The 21,818-nt window shown below is 42.4% G+C and overlaps 1 protein-coding gene, 1 long non-coding RNA gene and 1 pseudogene across 14 annotated transcripts in view; 2 read left to right on the top strand and 1 right to left on the bottom strand.

Moving 5' to 3' along the window:
• The window catches only part of MEI1 (meiotic double-stranded break formation protein 1), a 77,902-nt gene that overhangs the window by 23,894 nt on the left and 32,190 nt on the right, over positions 1-21,818 (top strand). For 12 of the 13 annotated variants that reach the window (XR_004286588.1, XM_032346117.1, XM_032346116.1 and 9 more), the window contains 7 exons: positions 15-106; positions 1,184-1,325; positions 4,143-4,254; positions 6,509-6,569; positions 7,575-7,672; positions 10,234-10,402; positions 16,683-16,830. Coding sequence is in view for 12 of the 13 variants with exons in the window: in XM_032346117.1 (XP_032202008.1) it covers positions 15-106; positions 1,184-1,325; positions 4,143-4,254; positions 6,509-6,569; positions 7,575-7,672; positions 10,234-10,402; positions 16,683-16,830 (822 nt within the window). In the remaining variant the exon portion in view is untranslated. The remainder of the gene's footprint in view (positions 1-14; positions 107-1,183; positions 1,326-4,142; positions 4,255-6,508; positions 6,570-7,574; positions 7,673-10,233; positions 10,403-16,682; positions 16,831-21,818) is intronic. The other variant, XM_032346110.1, reaches the window with a different exon arrangement.
• On the bottom strand, positions 3,426-11,043 carry LOC116592709. The gene is made up of 3 exons (XR_004286589.1): positions 11,025-11,043; positions 9,315-9,316; positions 3,426-3,506 (listed from the first exon to the last, which is right to left on the bottom strand). It is a non-coding gene; the product is annotated as an uncharacterized LOC116592709 (long non-coding RNA).
• On the top strand, positions 20,973-21,453 carry LOC116592707 (annotated as a pseudogene).

Raw genomic sequence — 21,818 nt, 5'->3', positions numbered from 1 at the left:
CCTTCTCACTTCAGGGCCATGCCTCCAGCAGAGATTCAGAGAAGTCCATTCTTCGAAGGGGAAAGTTCCTTCTGAGCACTCTGGAGGGATTTAGAAATGCCTGCAGGTGAGGGACTGACCTTTTGTGGTCTGAGGCAGTATTATGGAGGGTGGAGGTGGAGAAGAATCAGACTGAGGATGAAGTTCTAGAAGCAACACTTGATTTCTTTCTTATTTTTTTAAAGATTTTATTTATTTATTTGACAGACAGAGATCTACAAGTAGGCAGAGAGGCAGGGGGAGAGAGAGAGGAGGAAGCAGGCTCCCCGTTGAGCAGAGAGCCTGATGCAGGGCTCGATCCCAGAACCCTGAGATCATGACCCAAGCCGAAGACATAGGCTTTAACCCACTGAGCCACTCAGGCGCCCCGCAACACTTGATTTCTGATGCTTTGCTGCATAATGAGAGCAGCTTGGCAGGGGCAGAGGTTGGGGATGTGTGTGTGTGTGTGTGTGTGTGTGTGTGTGTGTGTGTGTGTGTTTGTGTGCAGGGGTGTGTAGAGAAGGTTTGAGAAGGAGGAGTTAGAGTAGGAGGTCTCTAAAGATTCCCTCCTGGTGAAGTTTTTGTTGCCCTACAATGAGGTTCTGTCTCATTCAACTTTGTTACTCTTCCCAAATAACTTTGCCCAATAGGGAAACACCTATTTATAAACAAGCTGAATGCTTGTTGGACTAATTTAATTTACAGTAGCAAGTGTCTGTTGAGTCTACTCTATGTCAGGCCCGTGGCTAGACAGTGGGAGTAGACAGATAAGGTCAGATTGATTCCTGCCCCCAAGGAGCTTACAGTCTCTTACGGAAGAGGCAGTTTTGTGTATATATGTAGGAGTCATTAGGTTGTCACAAATCTGGGGAAGGCTTTCCCGGCAGAGACCAGCATCGTAAAGGCAAAGAGATGTGAAATAGCAAGTGGCATGGTGTGTTCAGGGAGGTACATGTGATAGGTCCTGTACTATGGGAGAGGGGGTCGGGAGTACACAGCTGCATGGGTGGCCAAGGACCGGGTGCTCTATCATTGAGGCCTCTTGAATTTTCTCTAATCTAATGATGGGGATACTTTCCCAGAATTTTAAGCTCTGGGAGGATGCCTCTGACCTTTATGTTGCATAGGTAGTAGTTGATACCCTCACATGTTGATTTCTTAGGTTGGCTGTGGAATTCCAGAGTGAGCCTTCAGCCCAGGAGAACCCATTCACAGCTCCCAGTGCTGAGAAGGAAGACACTTTGGAGGACTTCTCAGAATTTCTTCTCACTGCCTGTGACTCCCTTTGTATCCCCATGGTGATGGTAGGTTCCCCTGAGCCACAGATAGCATGAAGTTTGGGTAGGAGAGGGATGTGAGACTGAGCCAGGCCGAGAGACACAAGGTTGCGGGTACTCAGCTAGACCTTCTGAGGGTCTTAGTGCTATTGTTCTTCAGACACTTTTCCTTTGGTTTTAAAAACAAAGTGTAGGGGCACCTGACTGGCTCAGGCAGTGGAGTGTGCGATTCTTGGCCTTGGGGTTATGGGTTCAAGCCCCATATTGGGTGTAGAAATGACTTCAAAAATTTTTTTAATCTTAAAAAAAAAAAACCAAGCCCCCAAACCCCAAAGTGTGGTATTTCATTGTACATTAACAGATGCCTCTCAAGAAAAAGTAGAAAGCAGTAGTAATAGAATAAATAAGCAGTGTTTATGGAGTGATAGATGCTTCGTATTCATTACCTAATTTGGTCATCCCAGTGACTGTGTGAGATGGGTGCTATAACCACCTCAATTTAAAGATGGGGATTTCGGGGCTCCTGGGTGACTTAGTGGGTTAAGCCTCTGCCTTCGGCTCAGGTCATGATCTCAGGGTCCTGGGATCAAGCCCCGCAGGTCATGATCTCAGGGTCCTGGGATCAAGCCTCAGGTTATCTGCTGAGCAGGGAGCCTGCTTCCCTTCCTCTCTCTCTGCCTGCCTCTCTGCCTGCTTATGATCTCTGTCTGTCAAATAAATAAATAAAATCTTTAAAAAAATAAAAAAATAAAGATGGGGATGTCACATTCCAATAGTCATAAAGCAAGTGCATGACAGTGCTGAGATTCGAACCCATGTGTCCTTAGGATCAGTGAAGAACAGTGGTGAGGGTCTGTGATTCAGGCTTCACCAAGAACACACACGTATTCTGTAAATGAAATTTGGCCACTCTGAAGAGAGACCTGGTCCGAAAGAGCTTCGTTTTGAGCTGACTTGAGATGGAGGTTGTAGGAAGAGCTGGGTCCAGAGTGTCTGACTGCTTGGCTGACTTTGGGTGAGTCCTGTCTTCTTTGAGGTGAGCCTGCAGAGTGCCTTTTAGTCAGGGCACTTCTGTACACCTACTGGGAACAGTAGGTGGCAGCAGGGAGGCATCCTCTGGTTCTGGAGGTGGAGACCTCTTGGAAGAAGCCTTTGAGCCCGCATGCGTGGGTCTTCAGGTGGGTCACGTCAGGAGCCGTGGACTGCAAGCACGTTCTGATTGGCACTCACTAGCAGTAACACTTGGGCAGTTTACGTTGGTTCCTCATCTGCTCTGCCCTTTTCCTATACTTACAAAGTGTTGAGTCAGATCTGGAACTGGATAGACTCTAAATACCATACTTTGGCGTTTGGGGGCTTAGGGTATTTTTTTTTAAGATTTAAAAAATTTTTTGAAGTAATTGGTAGAATTATATTATTCTTGCTTTCTACTTTTCTATATTTTATACACTTTTCTTTAATGAGCATGTATTACATTTCTAAATAAAAACATTTTTTGTGGAGCGCCTGGGTGGCTCAGTGGGTTAAGCCTCTGCCTTCAGCTCAGGTCATGATCTCGGGGTCCTGGAATCGAGCCCCACATTGGGCTCTCTGCTTGGTGGGGAGCTTGCTTCTCCCTCTCTCTCTCTGCAGGCCTCTCTGCCTGCTTGTGATCTCTCTCTGTCAAATAAATAAATAAAATCTTTAAAAAATTTTTTTTTGTTTAAAAACCAAAGGAAATGTATCTATAAGAACCATGTCTCTGAGACCCCATCTTTTACAGGTAGGAAACTGAGACACTGAGAGGGGCAGGGTTAACTAACCCCTGGGCACGAAGTGACTTTGTGCAGAGCTTAATCTGGAACCCAGGTTTGTCTACTCTTAATCCAGAGCTCTGTCTGCTCTATCGGGCTGCCTCATGACTGGAGTATTCACAGAGGTCACATGAAAAATAAATGTGGGGCACTTGGGTGGCTCAGTTGGTTGGGCGACTGCCTTTGGCTCGGGTCATGATCCCACAGTCCCAGGACTGAGTCCCACATCGGGCTCCCTGCTTCGCAGGGAGTCTGCTTTACTTTCTGACCTCTCTCCTCTCATGCTCTCTCTCTCTTTCTCTTAAATAAATAAATAAAATCTTTTTAAAAAAAAAAAAAAAGGAAAAATAAATGTGAACAAGGTGCCTGGGTGGCTCAGTGGGTTAAAGCCTCTGCCTTCGGCTCAGGTCATGATCTCCGGGTCTTGGGATCGAGCCCGCATCAGACTCTCTGCTCAGCGGGGAGCCTGATTTCTCTCTCTGCCTGCTTCTCTGCCTACATGTGATCTCTGTCTGTCAAATAAATAAATAAAATCTTAAAAAAATAAATGTGAAGATAGTTTGCAAACTATATGATTATTATTGATGGCTATAGTCATAGAAACTTGGGTGTCAGTGAAGGGTGCCTGGCTGGCTCAGTCAGTAGAGCATGTGGCTCTTGATCTTAGGTCATGAGTTCAAGCCCTATGTTGGGTGTGGAGCCTATTTAAAAAACAAAAAAAAGAAAGAAACTTCACTCTGCATTATAGTTTAGGAAGTACTTTTTTACACACCAGATCTTATTTGTTTCTGGGAGCTAGGTCTTGTTATTACTGTTTTATTCCATTTGGTACAGAGAGACCCAGAGAGGTAATGTGTCTTATACAACTTATAAGTGGTGGATACAATCCTTGGATGCAGGCTTGTGATTTCAGGCTCCCTAGCTTTTCTTGTGCCCTTCAAGTGAAAGGGTTTAGTTTATTGTTGCTAGATTTGATGCCAGTTTTGCTGATGCTTTGTTCTTCAGAGGCTCAGTCCTGGTGGGCTGTGTTCTCCCTCCTGGTTCTTTGCAGAGGCACTCAGAGCAGGCCACCCACCCAGACTTGATGGAAGTTTTCCTCTCGATTCTGCACAGTCTCTTTGTCATCGCTCCCCACATGAAGGAGAAGTTCTCCAAGAAGCTCGGTAGGCATCAGGCAAGTGTGGAAGTCGGGAGGGAGGTGGGTGCCAGAGGATTCAAAGAGAGCATAACCTGTGGGCAGGAGGTTTATGTGATCACTCAGAGTCAATATCTATATTCTTCCCAGTGTTGAGTGGAAGGCAATACTATCCAACAACCAAAGGTACTTAAAGTAAATTCTCGGATTTATTGCTGTTTCTCTAAGAATATCAAGGAGGTTCCAGTTCCAGTCCCACAACACACGTCTTTCCACGTTGTTCTCCATACTTGATATTCCCTCAGACTTCTCAAGACGTTTAGCATCTCTGATGCCTGAGTGCTGAATGTCAGAAGTACCCCCAGTCATTGTGACACCTGAAAAACGTCCCATAGACTTCCAGATGCCTTCTGGGGGGGACTGGCACTCTGTGTGAAAGCTGCTGTCTAGCTGTACACTGAACTGCTTTCTTATAATTGAACCCCAGTGGTTCTTTTTTTTTTTTTAAGATTTTATTTATTTGAGAGAGAGGTAGTAAGAGAGAGCATGAGCAAGGAGAAGGTCAGAGAGAGAAGCAGACTCCCCGTGGAGCTGGGAGCCCGGTGTGGGACTCAATCCTGGGACTCCAGGATCATGACCTGAGCCGAAGGCAGTCGTCCAACCAACTGAGCCACCCAAGTGTCCCAAACCCTAGTGGTTCTTGATTCCTTCAGCCTTTTCCAGGCTTTCTTGCATCTATTTATTTTTTTCTCTCGCCAGTCATTTTTTCCCTCTCAAGTGTAAAGCTTCCTTTCTCACTTGTCCAGTTGTTACCTGTAAATACTTCAATCTGCTGAATAAGCCCAGGAGTCAGAGTTAGAGTCTCCTTTATTTTCCTTAGTATTAGTGATGGTGAGAATGGGAAGGGGAAAACAGCCCAAAGCAGAAAGGGAGTAATAATTAATAACTAATGACAACTAACATTTATTACACTCTTACTATTGTCAGACGCTGTTTGTTTGTGTGTTTGGTAGAGATAGAGATTGAGTGAGAGAGCATAAGCCAGGAGGAGAGGCAGATGCCCCGGATACTGGGGGTTTTTTCCCCTTAAGATTTATTTATTTATTTTAGAGCACAGGTGAACAGAAGGAGGGGACGAGGGGTGGAGGGAGAGGGAGATAGGCAGACTCCCTGCTGAGCAGAGAGCCTGCAGGTCTTGATCCCAGGACCTTGAAATCATGATCTGAGCTGAAATCAAGAGTCGGATGCTCAACTGACTGAGCCACCCAGGAACCCCTGTCACATAGTGTTTCAAGTGCTTTATACATATTAATTCATTTAGTTCTCAGAAAAACCCTAGAAAGTTTGTATTATGATTATCTTCATTCTACGAAGGAGCATACTGAAACTCAGAGAGGTTGAATAATTTACCCAAGATTGCACTAGAAGTGGTGTACCCAGGATTCAAACTCAGGGAATCTGACTCTGGAGCCTGCCTTCTGATTTTTTTTTTTTTTTTTTTGCTTCCTGAATTTTTATGCAATGCTTGCCTCTTATCATTATCATTTAAAGCCTTGCCCTTTCTTCCTGTCACATAGCATATAGTGGAAGGTCTACCACAGAGGAGTAGCCAGGGCTCAGTCATGGAGGGCTTTGTTGGCCATGTGAGAAATTTGGACTTTATCCTAGGAACTTTGAGTTTTAAAAAAGAGGAGTGATAGGCTCAGCTTTCTGTTTTAGAAAGATTCTTTTTGATTTGGTGTGAACCATGAGTTAGAGGGATGCAAGACTGGAGAAAATAATTCAGACTCTTGTATTTATTTATTAAAAAGATTTTATTTATTCATTTGTCATAGAGAAGCGAGAACAAGCACAGGCAGACAGAGTGGCAGGCAGAGGCAGAGGGAGAAGCAGGCTCCCTGCCAAGCAAGGAGCCTGATGTGGGACTCGATCCCAGGATGCTGGGATCATGACCTGAGCTGAAGGCAGCTTCTCAACCAACTGAGCCACCCAGGCATCCCTCAGACTCTTGTATTAACTCAGGTTGATGATAGGAACAAAGACAGTGTTGAGGGGTGTGAGACAGTTGGATGTGGGGCAGAAAGGAGAGGGAATAGCTCAGGGTAATGCCTTGGCTTGTGGCTGCCATCGAGGTGGATGGTGCTGATTTTTATTGAGAGAAGTCTCACTGGGAGAGGTTTTGATTTGGGAAGGCAGTAGAGGATGTGATCAGTATGGGCCGGGATGATGATGTAATAAATCTAGTTTAAACTGCTTTCTGCTTGTTTCCCACTTCTCTCAAGCTTCCTCATCTTTCATACGACTAACCCTGGAACTGAAGGCCAGATTCTGCAACAGCCTGAGGTATGTCTGCTCTCAGGGAAAATTGGTGGCCAAGGGGCCAGTGTCCTTGACTGGACAAGTGGAAATTTCTGACTGGTTTAGTCATTGAACTGTGAGGGGATTGACACAGTGTCAGAATTGCTCAGCAGCTGGTGGTATGAATCCGACATGCTTCTGTAGCTTTTATTTAGTCTGGTTCTGCTGAGACATTCATTCTGTGTGACACGTGGATGGGTACCTGTTACGTCAAAACTGGAAAGGCTCTTGGTGATCATTTGTCTAACCCCTCATTTTACAAATGGGGAACTGGAAGCCCTTGAGGGTATGAAAGAAGTGTCCACAGAGAGTCATGTCCTCATTGCTGCCAGCCCAGCATTTCCAGAGGAGAAACTCTCTTGTTCAAAATACAGACTTTAGTCTGTCTTGTTAATGTTTCTGAAGTAGCCTTTTCTTCCTTCCCATTTATGATTTGCCACCTGTCTCTGCATTTATTTGGCAGATCCCATTTGTTACTGCCTACAACCTGCAAGGCGACCACAGTGCGGTGTTTAGGTCTCCTTGCATATCTCTGAATAGAACACCAACTTTCAGGAGGGGATACAAATACAAGGATCCATCCAGATTCAAAGTCACAATTTTGGATGTGTGTAATTAAGGAGATCTTAATTACCTGTCTTGGGTTCAATAGCTTCCTTTCCCCCCTAGTACTCCCAAGCTCTTTCCTGGTCTAGGAGCACTTGTTTTTGTTGCTATGTTTTGTTAAGTCAGAGTTCAGTAGCCTTCCCTGACTTGTTTTTTCAACTTTGAATTTTAGTCAATGCCTATGTGTCAACATTATAGCTGTGGCAGCAGGTTCCATATTAATTATTCACAGCTACATCCAGATTTCTTCTTTCAGAGCCGTGGTTAGAATTTCATTGGGCTTTGGCACAAGGCAGTGGTGCCCCAGTGTATGGCAAGGATAATGCTGTCCCAGCCAAAGTCACAATGTCCTCTCTTGTTGTCTCTTCCTTTCCACCCTCTAAGTCACTCAGCCCTAAATCAGGTATGTTCCAATTTCCTCTACTGCATGAGCCTCAACCTCCTCTCAGCTCCAGAGAAGACAGGACCACCTTCCCAAGAAGGTAAGATGCTGCGGCTTGACCACTCCTCAGGTCCGTGGTGATCTTTTTACAGTCTGGATACCTTTGTTGATTGGCTGGGTAGTGAGTTAATATCACAGTAATTATGACCTCTTTGCTATAAGCTGCCAGAGGAATCACGGAATCATGGAATGGTAGAACTAGATACTAACACTTAGGGAGATGAGATAATAGAATTAGAAAACAAAAAAATCCAAGGTTGCTGGACCCTTAGACTCTAAGGGTTGAGGAAGACTCCAGAGCTTATCAAGTCCAGTTCCTCATCCAGGCCATCTCCTCTGTAACATCCCTTACAGCAGAACTTTCGCTCTCTGGTTGTTACCTCCAGAGACTTCTGTTCAAAATACTTGAATGGCCTGTTCCATTTCTTTGTTTCTTCATTCATGAAATATTTCTTGAGCATCTACTGTGTGCCAGGCTCTTTCCAGGTGCTGGTGATAGAGTCCTAACATCCTGTCCTCATAGAATGAGAGAGGTAGACAATAAACACATAGATTCAATGTCAAAAATGAATAGGGTCTATGAAAACAATAAAACTGGACAAAAGGATAGAGGATGGTGGAGGGAGAAGATACATGTTGGATATGTGGTCAGGGAAGGCCTCTGTGAGTAGGTGGCATGTTCGCAGAGGTCTGCGTAAGATAAAGGAGGCACATGGAAGAGTCTAGGCCGGAGGAATAGCAGATAGAGGGCTGAGAGCTGAAGTTTTTCCCTCTCCTGAAAGTCACTGAGCTTCTGCTACATGCCGGGAGGCCTCAGTGCTGCTGTGGATATGGTGATAATTACGACATGTTCTCTGCCCCCATGGAGTCCCTCTATCCTAGACTTCTTTTGGTATAACGTAAAACAATTTAATCATTGTCTTATTCATTCATTCATTCAGCAAATATGATACCTTCTTTGTGGTACTAGCTGTGTTTCCTCTTTTTACATTTATGAAGATGTGTCATGTCCCTCCACTTCCCAAACCTCACTCCTTCTTTTCCTTTTTCTCCAGCACTGTGCTGAGAGAGACCGAATCTCGGGTGAACATTTTCATTCCTTCCAACTGGCTTGGTTCCCAAGTCTCTCACTGTAGCAGCCACTCCTCTCCATGTGGTGTCCTGCTCTTTGCCTGTTAGGTGTGGTCTGACCTTCAGAGACACTAGCACAACCACTTCTGCCATGGTTGACGCCTAAGATTACGTTGGTAGCCGCGGCACAGCACCTGTTGTGCTCACTGTGCTAGTCCTCCTGCTGCCTACAGCATCCTCTTTTGGGGGAATAGGAGGAGCCCCACATATCTGCCTCCTTAGACAATGAGGCCTTGTCAAATCTGAGTACCAGGAAGAACAGCAGGCCTTACTAACATGCAGACTGCTTATATATCAGGAGAAAGGGTGGGTGGATGTGTGGAACTCTAGCATATTACTTTCATTTTTACAATAATGATTATAGTGTGCTTTGGTACAAAAATCACTAAACTTAGAATTAGGAGAACTGACCTGGCTCTGCTGTGCATATTCTCCATCCTCATCCTCCACATGGCCCTACGTCCACTGTACTGGCAGGACAGACCCTTCTCTTGACCTCTGACTTGGCCTCCTGCTTTCAGTTTCTTATCCTCCAATTGGTCTCCATCCACCGCTGGAAAGATCTCTCCAAAAATCAAGTCTTACCGTCCTAACACCCCAGCCTTCAGCTGGTGATCCCCAAAGATCAGTCTGTGGGACACTGTCAGCAGTGATGAAGGTTCCTCTGATCCATGGTGAAATGTAAAAAGTAAGGGTAATATAGTGAATTTTCTATAAAGTTGACTTTATTCAAGTTTAAGCTCTGAAGTCTTTTTCTTTATACTCCTGGTATTAAAATACCCTTTCTTTTCTGAAATAGAGATTTCATAGGAGATCTATTCTCAGGATAAAATCTAAATTCTTGACTCAGCATTCAAACTACAAATTACGTTACATCATTTTGGAACTCTCGACACTCCACATCTGTTCATCGCTGGTTTGGTCAGACGGAATTCCTTGCCGCACCCTGAACATGTCCCCTTAAGCCTCTGGGCCCCTGAACCCCTTTCTTCCCATGCCTAGGATTCTCTGCCCTCACTTTTCTGCCTGATTTCTGCATACCTTCCACAGTTCCCTCCTTTTTGAGCTTGTCCTCCCCACCCCAGGTGGTATGAGTCACGCTTGAATGGGACACTTGATCGCACGTCCTATTAACTGTCTGTCTCATTATCTGTCTTTTCTCAGCCACCAGCTCTGGGAGATAGGGCCTGTGTTTCACAGCCGGGCCCTGTCAATGAATGAATGAATCAAGGATTGTATCCATGTTCTTCCACAGTTTAGTGGAAGAACATCTTTAGTTCATCTTCATATCTTTAGTCTCTCCTGGAAGGTTGAAAGCTTTATAAAGGACTAGGAGACTCTGATTTCCTTTTATCCTGCATGAACCCTGCTACCCTGTGTAGTACCCTTCATGTAGGCAGGTATTTATGTGCTGATTACCTGCTCTTATGTGTTTTCTGTGTGGCTTTCTCCTGCCTCTTTCCTCTCCAGAACTCTCTGTAGCATCTGCCTTCCTGCAGCAGGGGCTGCCCCAGATAAGCAGCAGGAGCCCTGAAAGCCTCGCCTTCCTGTCAGATCGCCAGTATGTGGAGGGAACTGCTCGCCAGAGACAGTACAGCACCTTGCTCCTCTTCTACCTGGCCTACATCCATGAGGATAGGTCAGTGTTTGATGCCAGTGGCTGGCAGTGGATCCTGGGACCCACATCTGTAGCCCAGTTTAGTTTGATAAATATTCACAGAGGCATCTACTCCAAGCCTGGTGTTGGGCACTGGGGACACAGAGATAAGTGAGAAATGGGTTTTATTCCTGAGGGGCTCACATATTGGAGGAGGGCTAAGGCAGGTGGGTAGTTACAGTGTAGAGAGAAGAGGCCTAGAGTGCTAATTAGAATTTTTTGGTATCCTTAAAAAGTATTGTTTGTGCATAGAAAAAAAAAATAGTGGTTGGCTTTGGTTTTAAGAATTACTGAACAGAAATTATAAAAAAAAAAAAAAAAAAGAATTACTAAACAGGAGGTTCCTGGGTGGCTCAGTGGGTTAAAGCCTCTGCCTTCGACTCAGGTCATGGTCCCAGGGTCCTGGGATCAAGCCCCGAGTTGGGTTCGCTGCTCGGCAGGGAGCCTGCTTCCCTTCCTCTCTCTTTGCCTGCCTCTCTGCCTACTTGTGGTCTCTGTCAAATAAATGAATGGAATCTTTAAGGGAAAAAAAAAGAATTACTAAACGGGATTGCCTGGGTGGCTCAGTCAGTTAAGTGTCTGCCTTCAGCTCAGGTCATGATACCTGGGTGTTGGGATTGAGCTCTGGGTCCCTGGGGTAGGCCCCAGTGGGGAACCTGCTTCTCCCTTTCTTTCTGCTCCTCCTCTCCCTCTACCCCTCATTTCCCCTTTCCCCTTTCCTCTTGTACCTCCCCTCACCCCTCTCCTCCCTGCTGTTTGCACTAGCTCTCTCTCTCTCAAATAAATAAGTAAAATCTTTTAAAAATTTACTGTGCAGTTTAAGGGGCTCCAGGGTGGCACAATCCATTAAGCATCCAACTCTTGGTTTCAGCTCAGGTCATGATCTCAGGGTCCTGAGATAGAGTTCTGCATTGGGCTCTGTGCTAGGCATGGAGCCCTGCTTAAGATTCTCTCTCCCTCTCCCTTTGCCCCCTGCCGCCATCTCTTAAAAAAAAAACAAGCAAATTACTGTACAATTGATTAAAATTTCAAAATATAAAGACTGTTCCTTAAGCTTAAAAAATAATTGTATTGAGGTAAAATTCACACAACACAAAATTAATCATTTAAAGTTAACAGTTCAGTAGCATTTAGTATATTTGCAGTTGTGCAGCCACCACCTCTCTTGTTCCAAAATATTTCCATCACTCCAGAATAAAACCTCATACCCATTAAGCATTCACCCCTGTGGGTGAAGATGTCCAGCCTCATGTGTTATTAGTATCTGAGAGTTTAGTTGTTGTTTTTTTTTAAGATTCCCCATATAAGTAAGATCATAAAGTATTTTTCTTTCTCTATGACTTATTTCACTTAGCCTAATGCCCTAAGGTCAATCCATGTTGTTATAAATGGCAGGAATCCCCCCTTTTTTTTGCTGTATAGTATTCCACTGTATGTACGTATCATGTTTTCTTTATCTGTTCATCCACCAGAGGACATGCAGGTTTTTTCCATGTATTGGCCTTAGTAAATAGTGCTGCAGTGAACATTGTGGTGTGGATATCTTTTTGAGTTCAGAAGTAGAATTGCTGGATCATATGGTAGTTCTATTTTTAATTTTTTGAGGAAACTCCTTTCTTTTTTCCATAGTGAGTGCACCGATTTACATTCCTACCAACAGTGCCCATGTGTTCCCATTTCTCTACATCTTTGCCAACACTTGTTTTTTTCTTGTCTTTTTGGTAATTGCCATTTAACAGGTATAAGGTGATACCTCATTGTGGTTTTGATTTTTATTTCCTTGCTGATTAGTGATGTTGAGCATCTTTTCATGTACCTATTGTCCATCTGCATGTTTTCTTTGCAAAAATGTCTATTCAGATCCTCTATGCATTTTAAAATTGGACTTATTTTTTATTTTATTTTTTGCTATTGAGTTGTAGGAGTTCTTTGTATATTAACTTTTTAAAAAGATTTATTTATTTATTTACTTGACAGACAGATTACAAGTAGGCAGAGAGGCAGGCAGAGAGAGAGAGGGGTAAGCAGGCTGCCCGCCAAGCAGAGAGCTCGATGTAGGGCTCAATCCCAGGAACCTGAGATCATGACCTGAGCAGAAGGCAGAGGCTCAACCCACTGAGTCACCCAGGCACCCCTAGATACTAATTTTTGTCAGATATATGATTTGCAAAGATTTTTCTCCCATTCAATAAGTTGCCTTTTCATTTTGTTGATGGTTTCCTTTGCTTTGCTGACGCTTTTTAGTTTGAAAGAGCCGCATTTGTTTATTTTTGGTTTTGGTAGAAGCTCTAAAATAATCATCCCCCAAACAGATGTCAAGTAGCTTACTACCTATGTTTTCTTGTAGAAATTTTATGGTTTCAGGTCTTAATTCATGTCTTTAATCCATGTTGGTCAGTTTTCGTGTATGGTATAAGATAGTGATCCACTTTTATTTATTTATTTTTGCATGTGGCTGTGCAATTTTCCCAACACCATTTATTGAAGAGACTGTACTTTTCCCATTGTATATTTTTGGTACCTTTGTTGTAAATTAATTGACTGTATATGCATGGAGTTATTTCTGGGCTCTCTGTTCTGTTCCATTGGCCTATGTGTCTGTTTTTTTTTTTTTAAAGATTTTATTTATTTATTTGACAGAGAGAGATCACAAGTAGGCAGAGAGGCAGGCAGAGAGAGAGGAGGAAGCAGGCTCCCTGCTGAGCAGAGAGCCCGATGCGGGACTCGATCCCAGGACCCTGAGATCATGCCTGAGCCGAAGGCAGCGGCTTAACCCACTGAGCCACCCAGGCGCCCCTATGTGTCTGTTTTTATGGCAATACCATGCTGTTTTGATTATTGTCCATGTGATTCTTTGAATGTTTTTTTAAAAATTCATGTAAATATGCAAGTAAAATAGTTGCCAGCATTAACTACTATTAGGTGCCCTGTGTGAACTTGTCAATGCATCAAGAAACACACATATGCTTCTTTTTTCCCAGTATACAGAATGAGATATTATATAAAGTCTTCAATTGGCCCTTTATTTATTCTTTTAAAAAGATTTTATTTACTTATTTATTTTAAAAGATTTTATTTATTTATTTGACAGACAGAGATCACAAGTAGGCAGAGAGGCAGGCAGAGAGAGAGGGAAGCAGTCTCCCTGCTGAGCAGAGAGCCTGATGCGGGGCTTGATCCCAGGACCCTGGGATCATGACCCGAGCTGAAGGCAGAGGCTTTAGCCCACTGAGCCACCCAGGTGCCCCAAGATTTTATTTATTTATTTGACAGAGATCACAAGTAGGCAGAGAGGCAGGCAGAGAGAGAGGAGGAGGCAGGCTGAGCAGAGAGCCCGATGCGGGGGCTCGATCCCAGGATCCTGGGATCATGACCTGAGCCAAAGGCAGAGGCTTAACCCACTGAGCCACCCAGGGGCCCCTCAATTGGCCCTTTAACCTAACAATAGATCTTGGAGATCTCTTCATGTTAGCTCATGTATTAATACGTCTGCCTCATACTTTTAGTAGCTATACAATGTGTAAATTATACCTATCATCCATTTTATTTATATTTCTTAAATGAACATTTTACTTTGGGTAGTTATAGATTTATACAAAAGTTGTAAAGAATACAGAGAATTCTTCACTAATTTTCTCCTACTGTTAACATAACTACAGTACATTTATCAAACTAAGACACCAACCTGGTACATTAGTATTTTTTCCCAATTTTTTATTGTGGTAAAATACACAAACATAAAATTTATGTCTTAGCCATTTTTAGTGTACTGTTCAGGGTTACTAAGTGCATTAATATTGTTGGTCTACCATCACCACCATTGATCTCCAGAACTCTTTTCTTCTTGCAGAAGTAAAATTCTGTACTTATTGAGTAACTCTCCATTTCCCCTTACCAGCCCTTGGAAAGCACTATGCTACTTTCTGTCCCAATGGTTTTAACTACTCTAAGTGCTTCCTGTAAGTAGAATCACACAGTATATATCTTTCTGTGACTGGCTTATTTCACTTAATGCGTGTCCTCAAGATTCATCTCTCCTATAGCATGTCAGAATTTCCTTCCCTTTTTATGCTGAATAATGCTCCGTTGTATGTATATACCACATTCTGCTTACAGATTTGTCCATCAGTGAACACTCAGATTGCTTCTGCATTTTGGCTTTTGTGAATAATGGTGCTGTGAACTTGGGTGTACAAATATCAGTTTGAGAACCTGTTTTCAGTTCTTCTTTGTATGGACCCAGATTGTTGGAGCATCTGACAGTTATAGTTGTAATTTCTTGAGGAGATGCCATGCTCTTTTTCACAGCAGCTGTACTTTTTCACATTCCCACGAATGATGCACAAGGGTTCCAATTCCTCCACATTCTCATCAACTTCTTATTTTCTGCTTTTTGATGGTGGCCATCCTAATGGATGTGAGGTTATCACCTCATAGTTTTGATTTGCATTTCCCTAGTGATTAGTGATGTTGAGTATCTTCCCATGTGCTTATTGGACATCTGTATGTCTTCTGTGGGGAAATGTCTGTTCAAATCCTTTGCCCATTTTTGAATCAGCAAGTTTTATTGTTGTTATTGAGTTTTAAGAGTTTTCTATTTACTCTGGATATTAATTTCTCATTAGATACATGATTTGTAAATATTTTCTCCCATTCTGTGGGTTGCCTTTTTACTCTGTTGACAGTATCTTTTGATACATGGAAGTTAAAAACCTTCATCAGTCAATTTGTCTGTTTTTCGTGTTATTATCTGTGCCTTTCATGTCATATCCAAAAAAATCATTACCAAATCTGATGTTGTGAAGTTTTTGCTTTATGTTTTCTTTCAAGAGTTTTATAGTTTTAGCTCTGGACCCATTTGGGGTCTATATTCTTTTAGATCATGTTAGGTGAGGGAGTCACAGTCATTCTTTTGTATATCTAATTTTGCCAGGACCATTTCTTTTTTTTAAGATTTTTATTTATTGGGGCACCTGGGTGGCTCAGTGGGTTAAGCTGCTGCCTTCGGCTCAGGTCATGATCTCAGGGTGCTGGGATCGAGTCCCGCATCGGGCTCTCTGCTCAGCGGGGAGCCTGCTTCCCTCTGTCTCTCTCTGCCTGCCTCCCCATCTACTTGTAATTTCTCTCTGTCAAATAAATAAATAAATAAAATCTTTTAAAAAAAAAGATTTTTATTTATTTATTTGACAGATATATATGTATAGAGAGAGCACAAGTAGGCAGAGCAGCAGCCAGAGGGAGAGGGAGAAGCAGGCTCTCCACTGAGCGGGGGGTCCAATGTGGGGCTCAATCCCGGACCCTGGGATCATGATCCGAGTTGAAGGCAGCTGCTTAGCCAACTGAGCCACCCAGGCTCCCCGCCAGGACCATTTCTTGAAAAGCCTGTCCTTTCCCCCATTGAATGGTCTTGGCATTCTTGTTGAATTTCACTAATTTTTCATTTACTGTCCCTTTTCTGCTCTAGTACCTTATGTTGTGTTTAGTATTACCCAATTTAAAATGTTTAATTTTTTTAAGAACTTAATCTGATAGATGAGAGATATCCATGGTGGAAAATTGAAAAGATATAATAGGGTATATGCCTTTTGTATTTTACTAAAAAAAGTCATTCCCCTTCTCACCCCTATTACCCTTGCATGTACAAACATAGACGAATCCCTTCCCCAGAAACTAACCCACTGAACATACCAGTTTAATGATTAAGAGGAGTGGACTGTTGGCCAAAAAATGGATTGCTAAACCCCAGAAGTAGCATCCTTCTCTTTAATAGTGCTATTCTAGCTGGCAGACGCTTCATCTTCTTTTTTTTTTAAGATTTTATTTATTTATTTATTTGACATGCAGAGAGAGAAATCACAAGTAGGCAGAGAGGCAGGCAGAGAGAGCGGGGGAAGCAGGTTCTCCGCTGAGCAGGGAACCCGATGTGGGACTTGATCCCAGGACTCTGAGATCATGACCTGAGTTGAAGGCAGAGGCTTAACCCACTGAGCCACCTAGGCGCCCAGACACTTCATCTTCTAGTTGTGAGTGAGGAATCTCCGGCCCCTGACAGGGATTTGTACAAAGCATAGAATCTTGTGCTATGCATGTATGTCTAATTTTTGTAACTATATGTAGCATGTTCTTTGTGCAAGGTGTCATTAGGCCATTGACAGGTTGGGGCAGAAGGACAGAAGGCAGAGGGAGGATGTGGTAAGACAAGATGTGACAAGGCAGGATAGCCATCTCTGTCTTTTTCACTTAGACTCTCCTTGGTTGACAGGTTTGTCTCAGAGGCAGAATTGTTTGTGGCTGTGCAAAGCTTCCTCCTATCCCTGCAGGACCAGGGTGAGCGCCCCCCACTGGTGGTCTTCAGAGCCTCCATCTATCTGCTTGCAATCTGCCAGGACAAAGACGGTGCCCTAGATGAGGTATGGACAAAATACTTAGGGCCCTTCCTCTTCCTGCTCCACGCCATACATCAAGGCTCCTTGAGAGACCATGATGATATAGAGAGAGAAGGCAGGTGGCGGGGAGAGAGAGAGAGAGATAGAGAGGAAGAGAGGGAGAGGGAGAACCTTGATGGAATGGGGAGTGGGAGGAGGCTGACACATTGAGATTTAGTGAATTCTCTCAACAGTCCTGAGAGATAAGGATTATTATTTCCACTTTTTACAGGTAATAAAATCAAGGCTTAGGTTAAAGTAACTTTCTCTAGGTCACAAATTAATTGATGGGAGAGCCGGGACTCCAATTTAGACTTGATCACCTCCCAAGACACTTATCTTAGTACCACCTCTGGTTTGAGAAGGAGGAGAGCAGTGTGAGGTAGATCCTTCTGTTAACGGTTTACCAAACAAAGTGGGTTTCTGGGACCCAGAACATTGTTAATCAGGCTGATTTTGGATCGCTTTGTTGTATGTATACAAGTTTTCTCTTTCCAGATTCTTTATAAATTCTTATGGATCAAGGACTATATCTGATTGATCGCTAATCTTCCGCCTCTTTCACTGAAGATCGCTTCTCCTCCTTAGAGATGGACACTTCGACCTCAACCTAAGGATACTCTTTCTTCACTGGCTAATGTTTCGCCTCCTTTTTTTAAAGGGTTTTTAAAAATTTATTTAAGCAATCTCTACACCAACATGTGTCTCGAATGCGATCCTGAGATCAAGAGCCACATGCTTCTCCAACCGAGCCAGCAGGGCACCCCATTTTTTTTAATTCCTGTTGGGGCAAACATGATGTAAGCAGACCTGGTTTAATTTGAATGGAAGCAGTAAGTTGTAGTTGAAGTGCATGAGTTTTCAAGTAAGTTAGACCTAGATACACAATATTCCACTGTCTCTTTTTTGGAGATATTTAAAGCCATTTGTGATCATTGCCTACTATTAATTCATTAAGGGTTGCAAAAAAATAACACCTTAATTCTGTCATTCAGTCTTTGTTTATTAACTGGCATACTTGCATGAAAGGAAACTTCCTTTATCAACTACTCAGTTACTCTGAATGGTAGATTTTATAGGAAACATAGGTTGAATGTTTGGTTCTTTTAATTACAGTTTACAAGAAATGAACTGATTTTCTAGCATTCTACAAAAGGGACCAAAGAGATTTTTTTTTAGTGTCATTATGAATTCATGGATTTAAAAATATTTGATGTGTTTCAATCCACTCTAGTCATTACCCTTCTGAAGCTCCAATTGTCCTATCTTTGATCAGTGGAAGCCTATTCAGGGTAGATCCTGAGTGCTTTTGACACAACCCTAGTACTCTTTGGCAGAGTTTGGGTTTTCTACTATGACAAGATGCTTTAAGCTTGTATATACTTCCTGCTCTTCCATTTGCTTTTGAACCTACCCCAGTTAGGCTTTCAACTTTACCACATCTCTGGAAATGCACTTATCAAGGTCACCAGTAACAGATACATAAAGCCAGTAATCAATATTTGTCATTATCTTACTTGACCTATCAACAGCATCTGTTTTCTTTGAAACATTGCCTTTATTTGGCATCTAGAATGCTGTGTACTCCTGATTTCCTCCTACCTCTCTGGCGGTTCTGTCTCAGTGTCTTTTGCTGATTTTCTCTTATCTCCCTGACCTCCAAGTGTTGTCATGCCCCAGGGCTCAGCCTTTGATGCTTTTCTTTTCTCTTTAAATTTATTTCTTTAGTGATCTCATATAGTTGTATTTATACAACAATATTGTGTATTGTGTATTATGGCTTGATTCATGGCTGAATTAAAAAAGATGACTCTGGCTTCTAGGACGATAGACCAGAAGGGTACAGGGTGGAAGTGCAGAAGCCAGTTAGGAAGTTACAGCAATAATACGGACAAGAGATAGTAGAGGAGGTGGTGAAGAGTATTAACTTCAGATATATTTTGAAATGGAGCCAATAGAATCTTGGTGGATCAATATGAGTTGTAAGAATAAGAGAGAATAAAAGGATGTTTCCAAAGATTTTGGTTCTGATGGGGGCCAAAGAGTTGTACTGAAATACGAGAGGGAGTGAGCTGGAAAGAGAGAGGGGGTGGTGGTAAAGTGGCGTGCTGGAACTGGGATTATTGAGGAGCATGCAGTTCTTGGTAATGATAAAGCCTCGGGGCATGACCATGCACGGGCATGACTGGCTGAGGCAAGTGGAGGAGATTAGAAGGGAGAAAGAGAACTTAGAGGCCATGTTTTGGGAACTAGCGAGAGGGGAGCAAATATAGCCTTGATTGAGAGATTGTAGGGAAGACAGGTTTTTGGAAGAAGATCAAAGCAACTAGGTGAAGGGAACATTCAAAGAGGCACAGGACAAGGAATTTGCTGATAACTGAGTGAGTTCTGAAGGGCTCGGTGGAAGGGTTTTGGGAACTGGGAATGAGTAGGAAATGGGAATAGAAAAGGGCATGTTTTGAGCCAAATGGGATGATCTGGAAGTTCTGGGCTTCCTGAGGTGACTAATGTAAACAGGAGGAAAGGACATGATAGGAAAAGTCTGATAGTTTCAGGACAAATATTGGTGGTAAGATAGAATTTCAGGACCTCTCTCCATATCTACCAGTGGTGGTGTGGGAACTTCGAAGGAGCCCATAAAACTCTAGGCTTTCCCTCTAGGGTACGAATCCATAAATGACATATAACATGTTTTGCATGTTTAAAAATCATGTATAAATATACAAGTGGTAATTATAATCACAGCTTGATTTTTAACTCAATTCTGTTTTTCTATTTTTATATATTATTCATTTAGTATTTTTTGTTGTGGTAAAACACCCAAATAAGACTTATCATCTTAACCATTTTTGGTGTACAGTTCAGTGGCATTAAGTCCATTAGTTTTAGGCAAGTACCACCACTAGTCATGTCCAGAACTCTTTTCATCTTGTAAAACTGAAACTCTATACCCATTAAATAATAATTCCCCAATATGAATTGACCACTTGACATGTGTCACATGCCATCTGGCCTCCTGTCAGGGTTGGGGTGAATCAAACATGTTCCTTGCTCTCAGCACAGTTTGGCAGGAGAAGCAAAAAGGTCCTCTACAGGCAGGTAATAATAGCAATGAATGCTGTCCTGGAGCTGGAGGACTGACTGCTCGAGAGGTATGAAAACACACAGAGAAAGAGATTGTATCTGATTATGACATCAGGAGAGGCTTCATTGAGGAGAGAATTAAGATACAAAATGGACAGTTTCCCAGTCTAGCCCTTCAAGGAAGAAAGTCAGGTGTAGTGTGCCTTAGCTGAGTCATTTAGGAGACAGACTGGAGAGAAGCTCAAAAGGTAGACTTAAGTCTTTAACAATAATGCTCAAAAATGAAATTAGGAAAACAACTCCATTTATAATAGCATCAAGAAATAAAATACATTGGAATAAATTTAACAAAAGAAATATACTTCTGACTGCTGAACATTATAAAACATCATTGAAATTAAAGACCTAAACGAATAAAAAGACATCCTGTTTTCATGAATCAGAAGACTTAATAGCCAGTTAGAAGATTAAAAAAAAGTTCAGGGATACAACATACAGCATACTGACTAGAGCTGATGATTCTTTTTTGGGTATTTGGAAATTGCTGGGAAAGTAGAGCTTAAAAGTTCCGAACACAAGGAAAAAGACTTTGTAACTGTGTGAGGTGATGGATGTTAGCCAACCTTGTGATCATTTTACAGTATCTACATTTATCAAATCATTACATCGTGTACTTTAAGCTTACACAATGTTATATAGCAACTATATTTCAATAAAACTGGGGGGAAAAGACTTAATAGTGTTCAAATGGCAATAGTCCCCAAATTGATCTGTAGATTCAACACAGTTCCAATCAAAATCCCAGTTGCCCTTTTCTTCTTTCCTTCCTTCCTAAAATTCATATGGAAATGCAAGGGACCCAAAATAACCAAACAGTCTTGAAAAGAAGAATAAAGTTGAAGAGTTCACACTCCTTCATTTCAAACTAGAGGCATTAAGGGAGATGCTGGAGACCCAGGACCCAGAGCAGCTCTGAGGTGGTGAAAAATAGCTCTTCAAGTCCACAATAAAAAATGGCCTCCACTAAGACTACATTACAAAAAATGAGAAAGAAACAGAATGAAAAGACTGAAAAATTAGAAGAGGGAGAGCCTGAGAGTTTGTGGTGGATAAAATACTGGACCAATGTGTAGTGAATGGGAAGGTGCAGTATTTCCTGAAGTGGAAGGAATTTATAGACAGTACTTGGAAACCTGAAGGAAAGTTAGATTGTTCTGAGTTAATGGAAGTATTTCTTAGATCTCAAGAAGCTGGTTAAGAAAAAGATGGTACAAAAAAAAAATCTTTATCTGTCATTGAATCCGACAACAGCAAATCAGGCTTTGCCAGAGGTCTTGATCAGGCTGAAGAGTCAGTGCTACAGACAGCAGTGCAGACTTCATGGTTCTCATGAAATGTAGAGATTCAGATGAGGCAGACTTGGTGCTTGCAAAAGAGGCAAATATGAAGTGTTCTCAAATTGTAATTGCTTTTTATGAAGAGAGACTAACTTGGCATTCTTGTCCAGAAAATGAAGCTCAATAATTTTAAGAGGTTGTGTTGCTTTTTTATATATTTTTTTATATATGTACTTATGTGTGTGTATATGTATGTATGCATGTGTGTATATATGGGCCTTGGGTTTTTTATTTATTAGTGTGAAGAAATAACGTTCTAATGAAAAACCAGTTTGATAGGTTCTTTTTGAAGTATTGGGGGAGGGAGTTGGGGTTCTTTTGCATCTACTAGCACTGGTGACTTTGAACAAATATAAGCTTTCTGTAGTTGCTCCCTGCATCAGAAAATAATATTTGAGACCATGGTATATTATTCCCCTGCATTCAAGAACATCTTTTCTAGAGACCCCGGGGTGGCTCAGTTGTTGGTCAGCTGCCTTCAGCTCTAGGTCG

This window comes from Mustela erminea, chromosome 6 (genome assembly GCF_009829155.1).
Source record: "Mustela erminea isolate mMusErm1 chromosome 6, mMusErm1.Pri, whole genome shotgun sequence".
NCBI lineage: Eukaryota > Metazoa > Chordata > Mammalia > Carnivora > Mustelidae > Mustela > Mustela erminea.
Note: the sequence above shows the minus strand (reverse complement) of the source record. Positions and strands in the feature narration are given on the sequence as shown.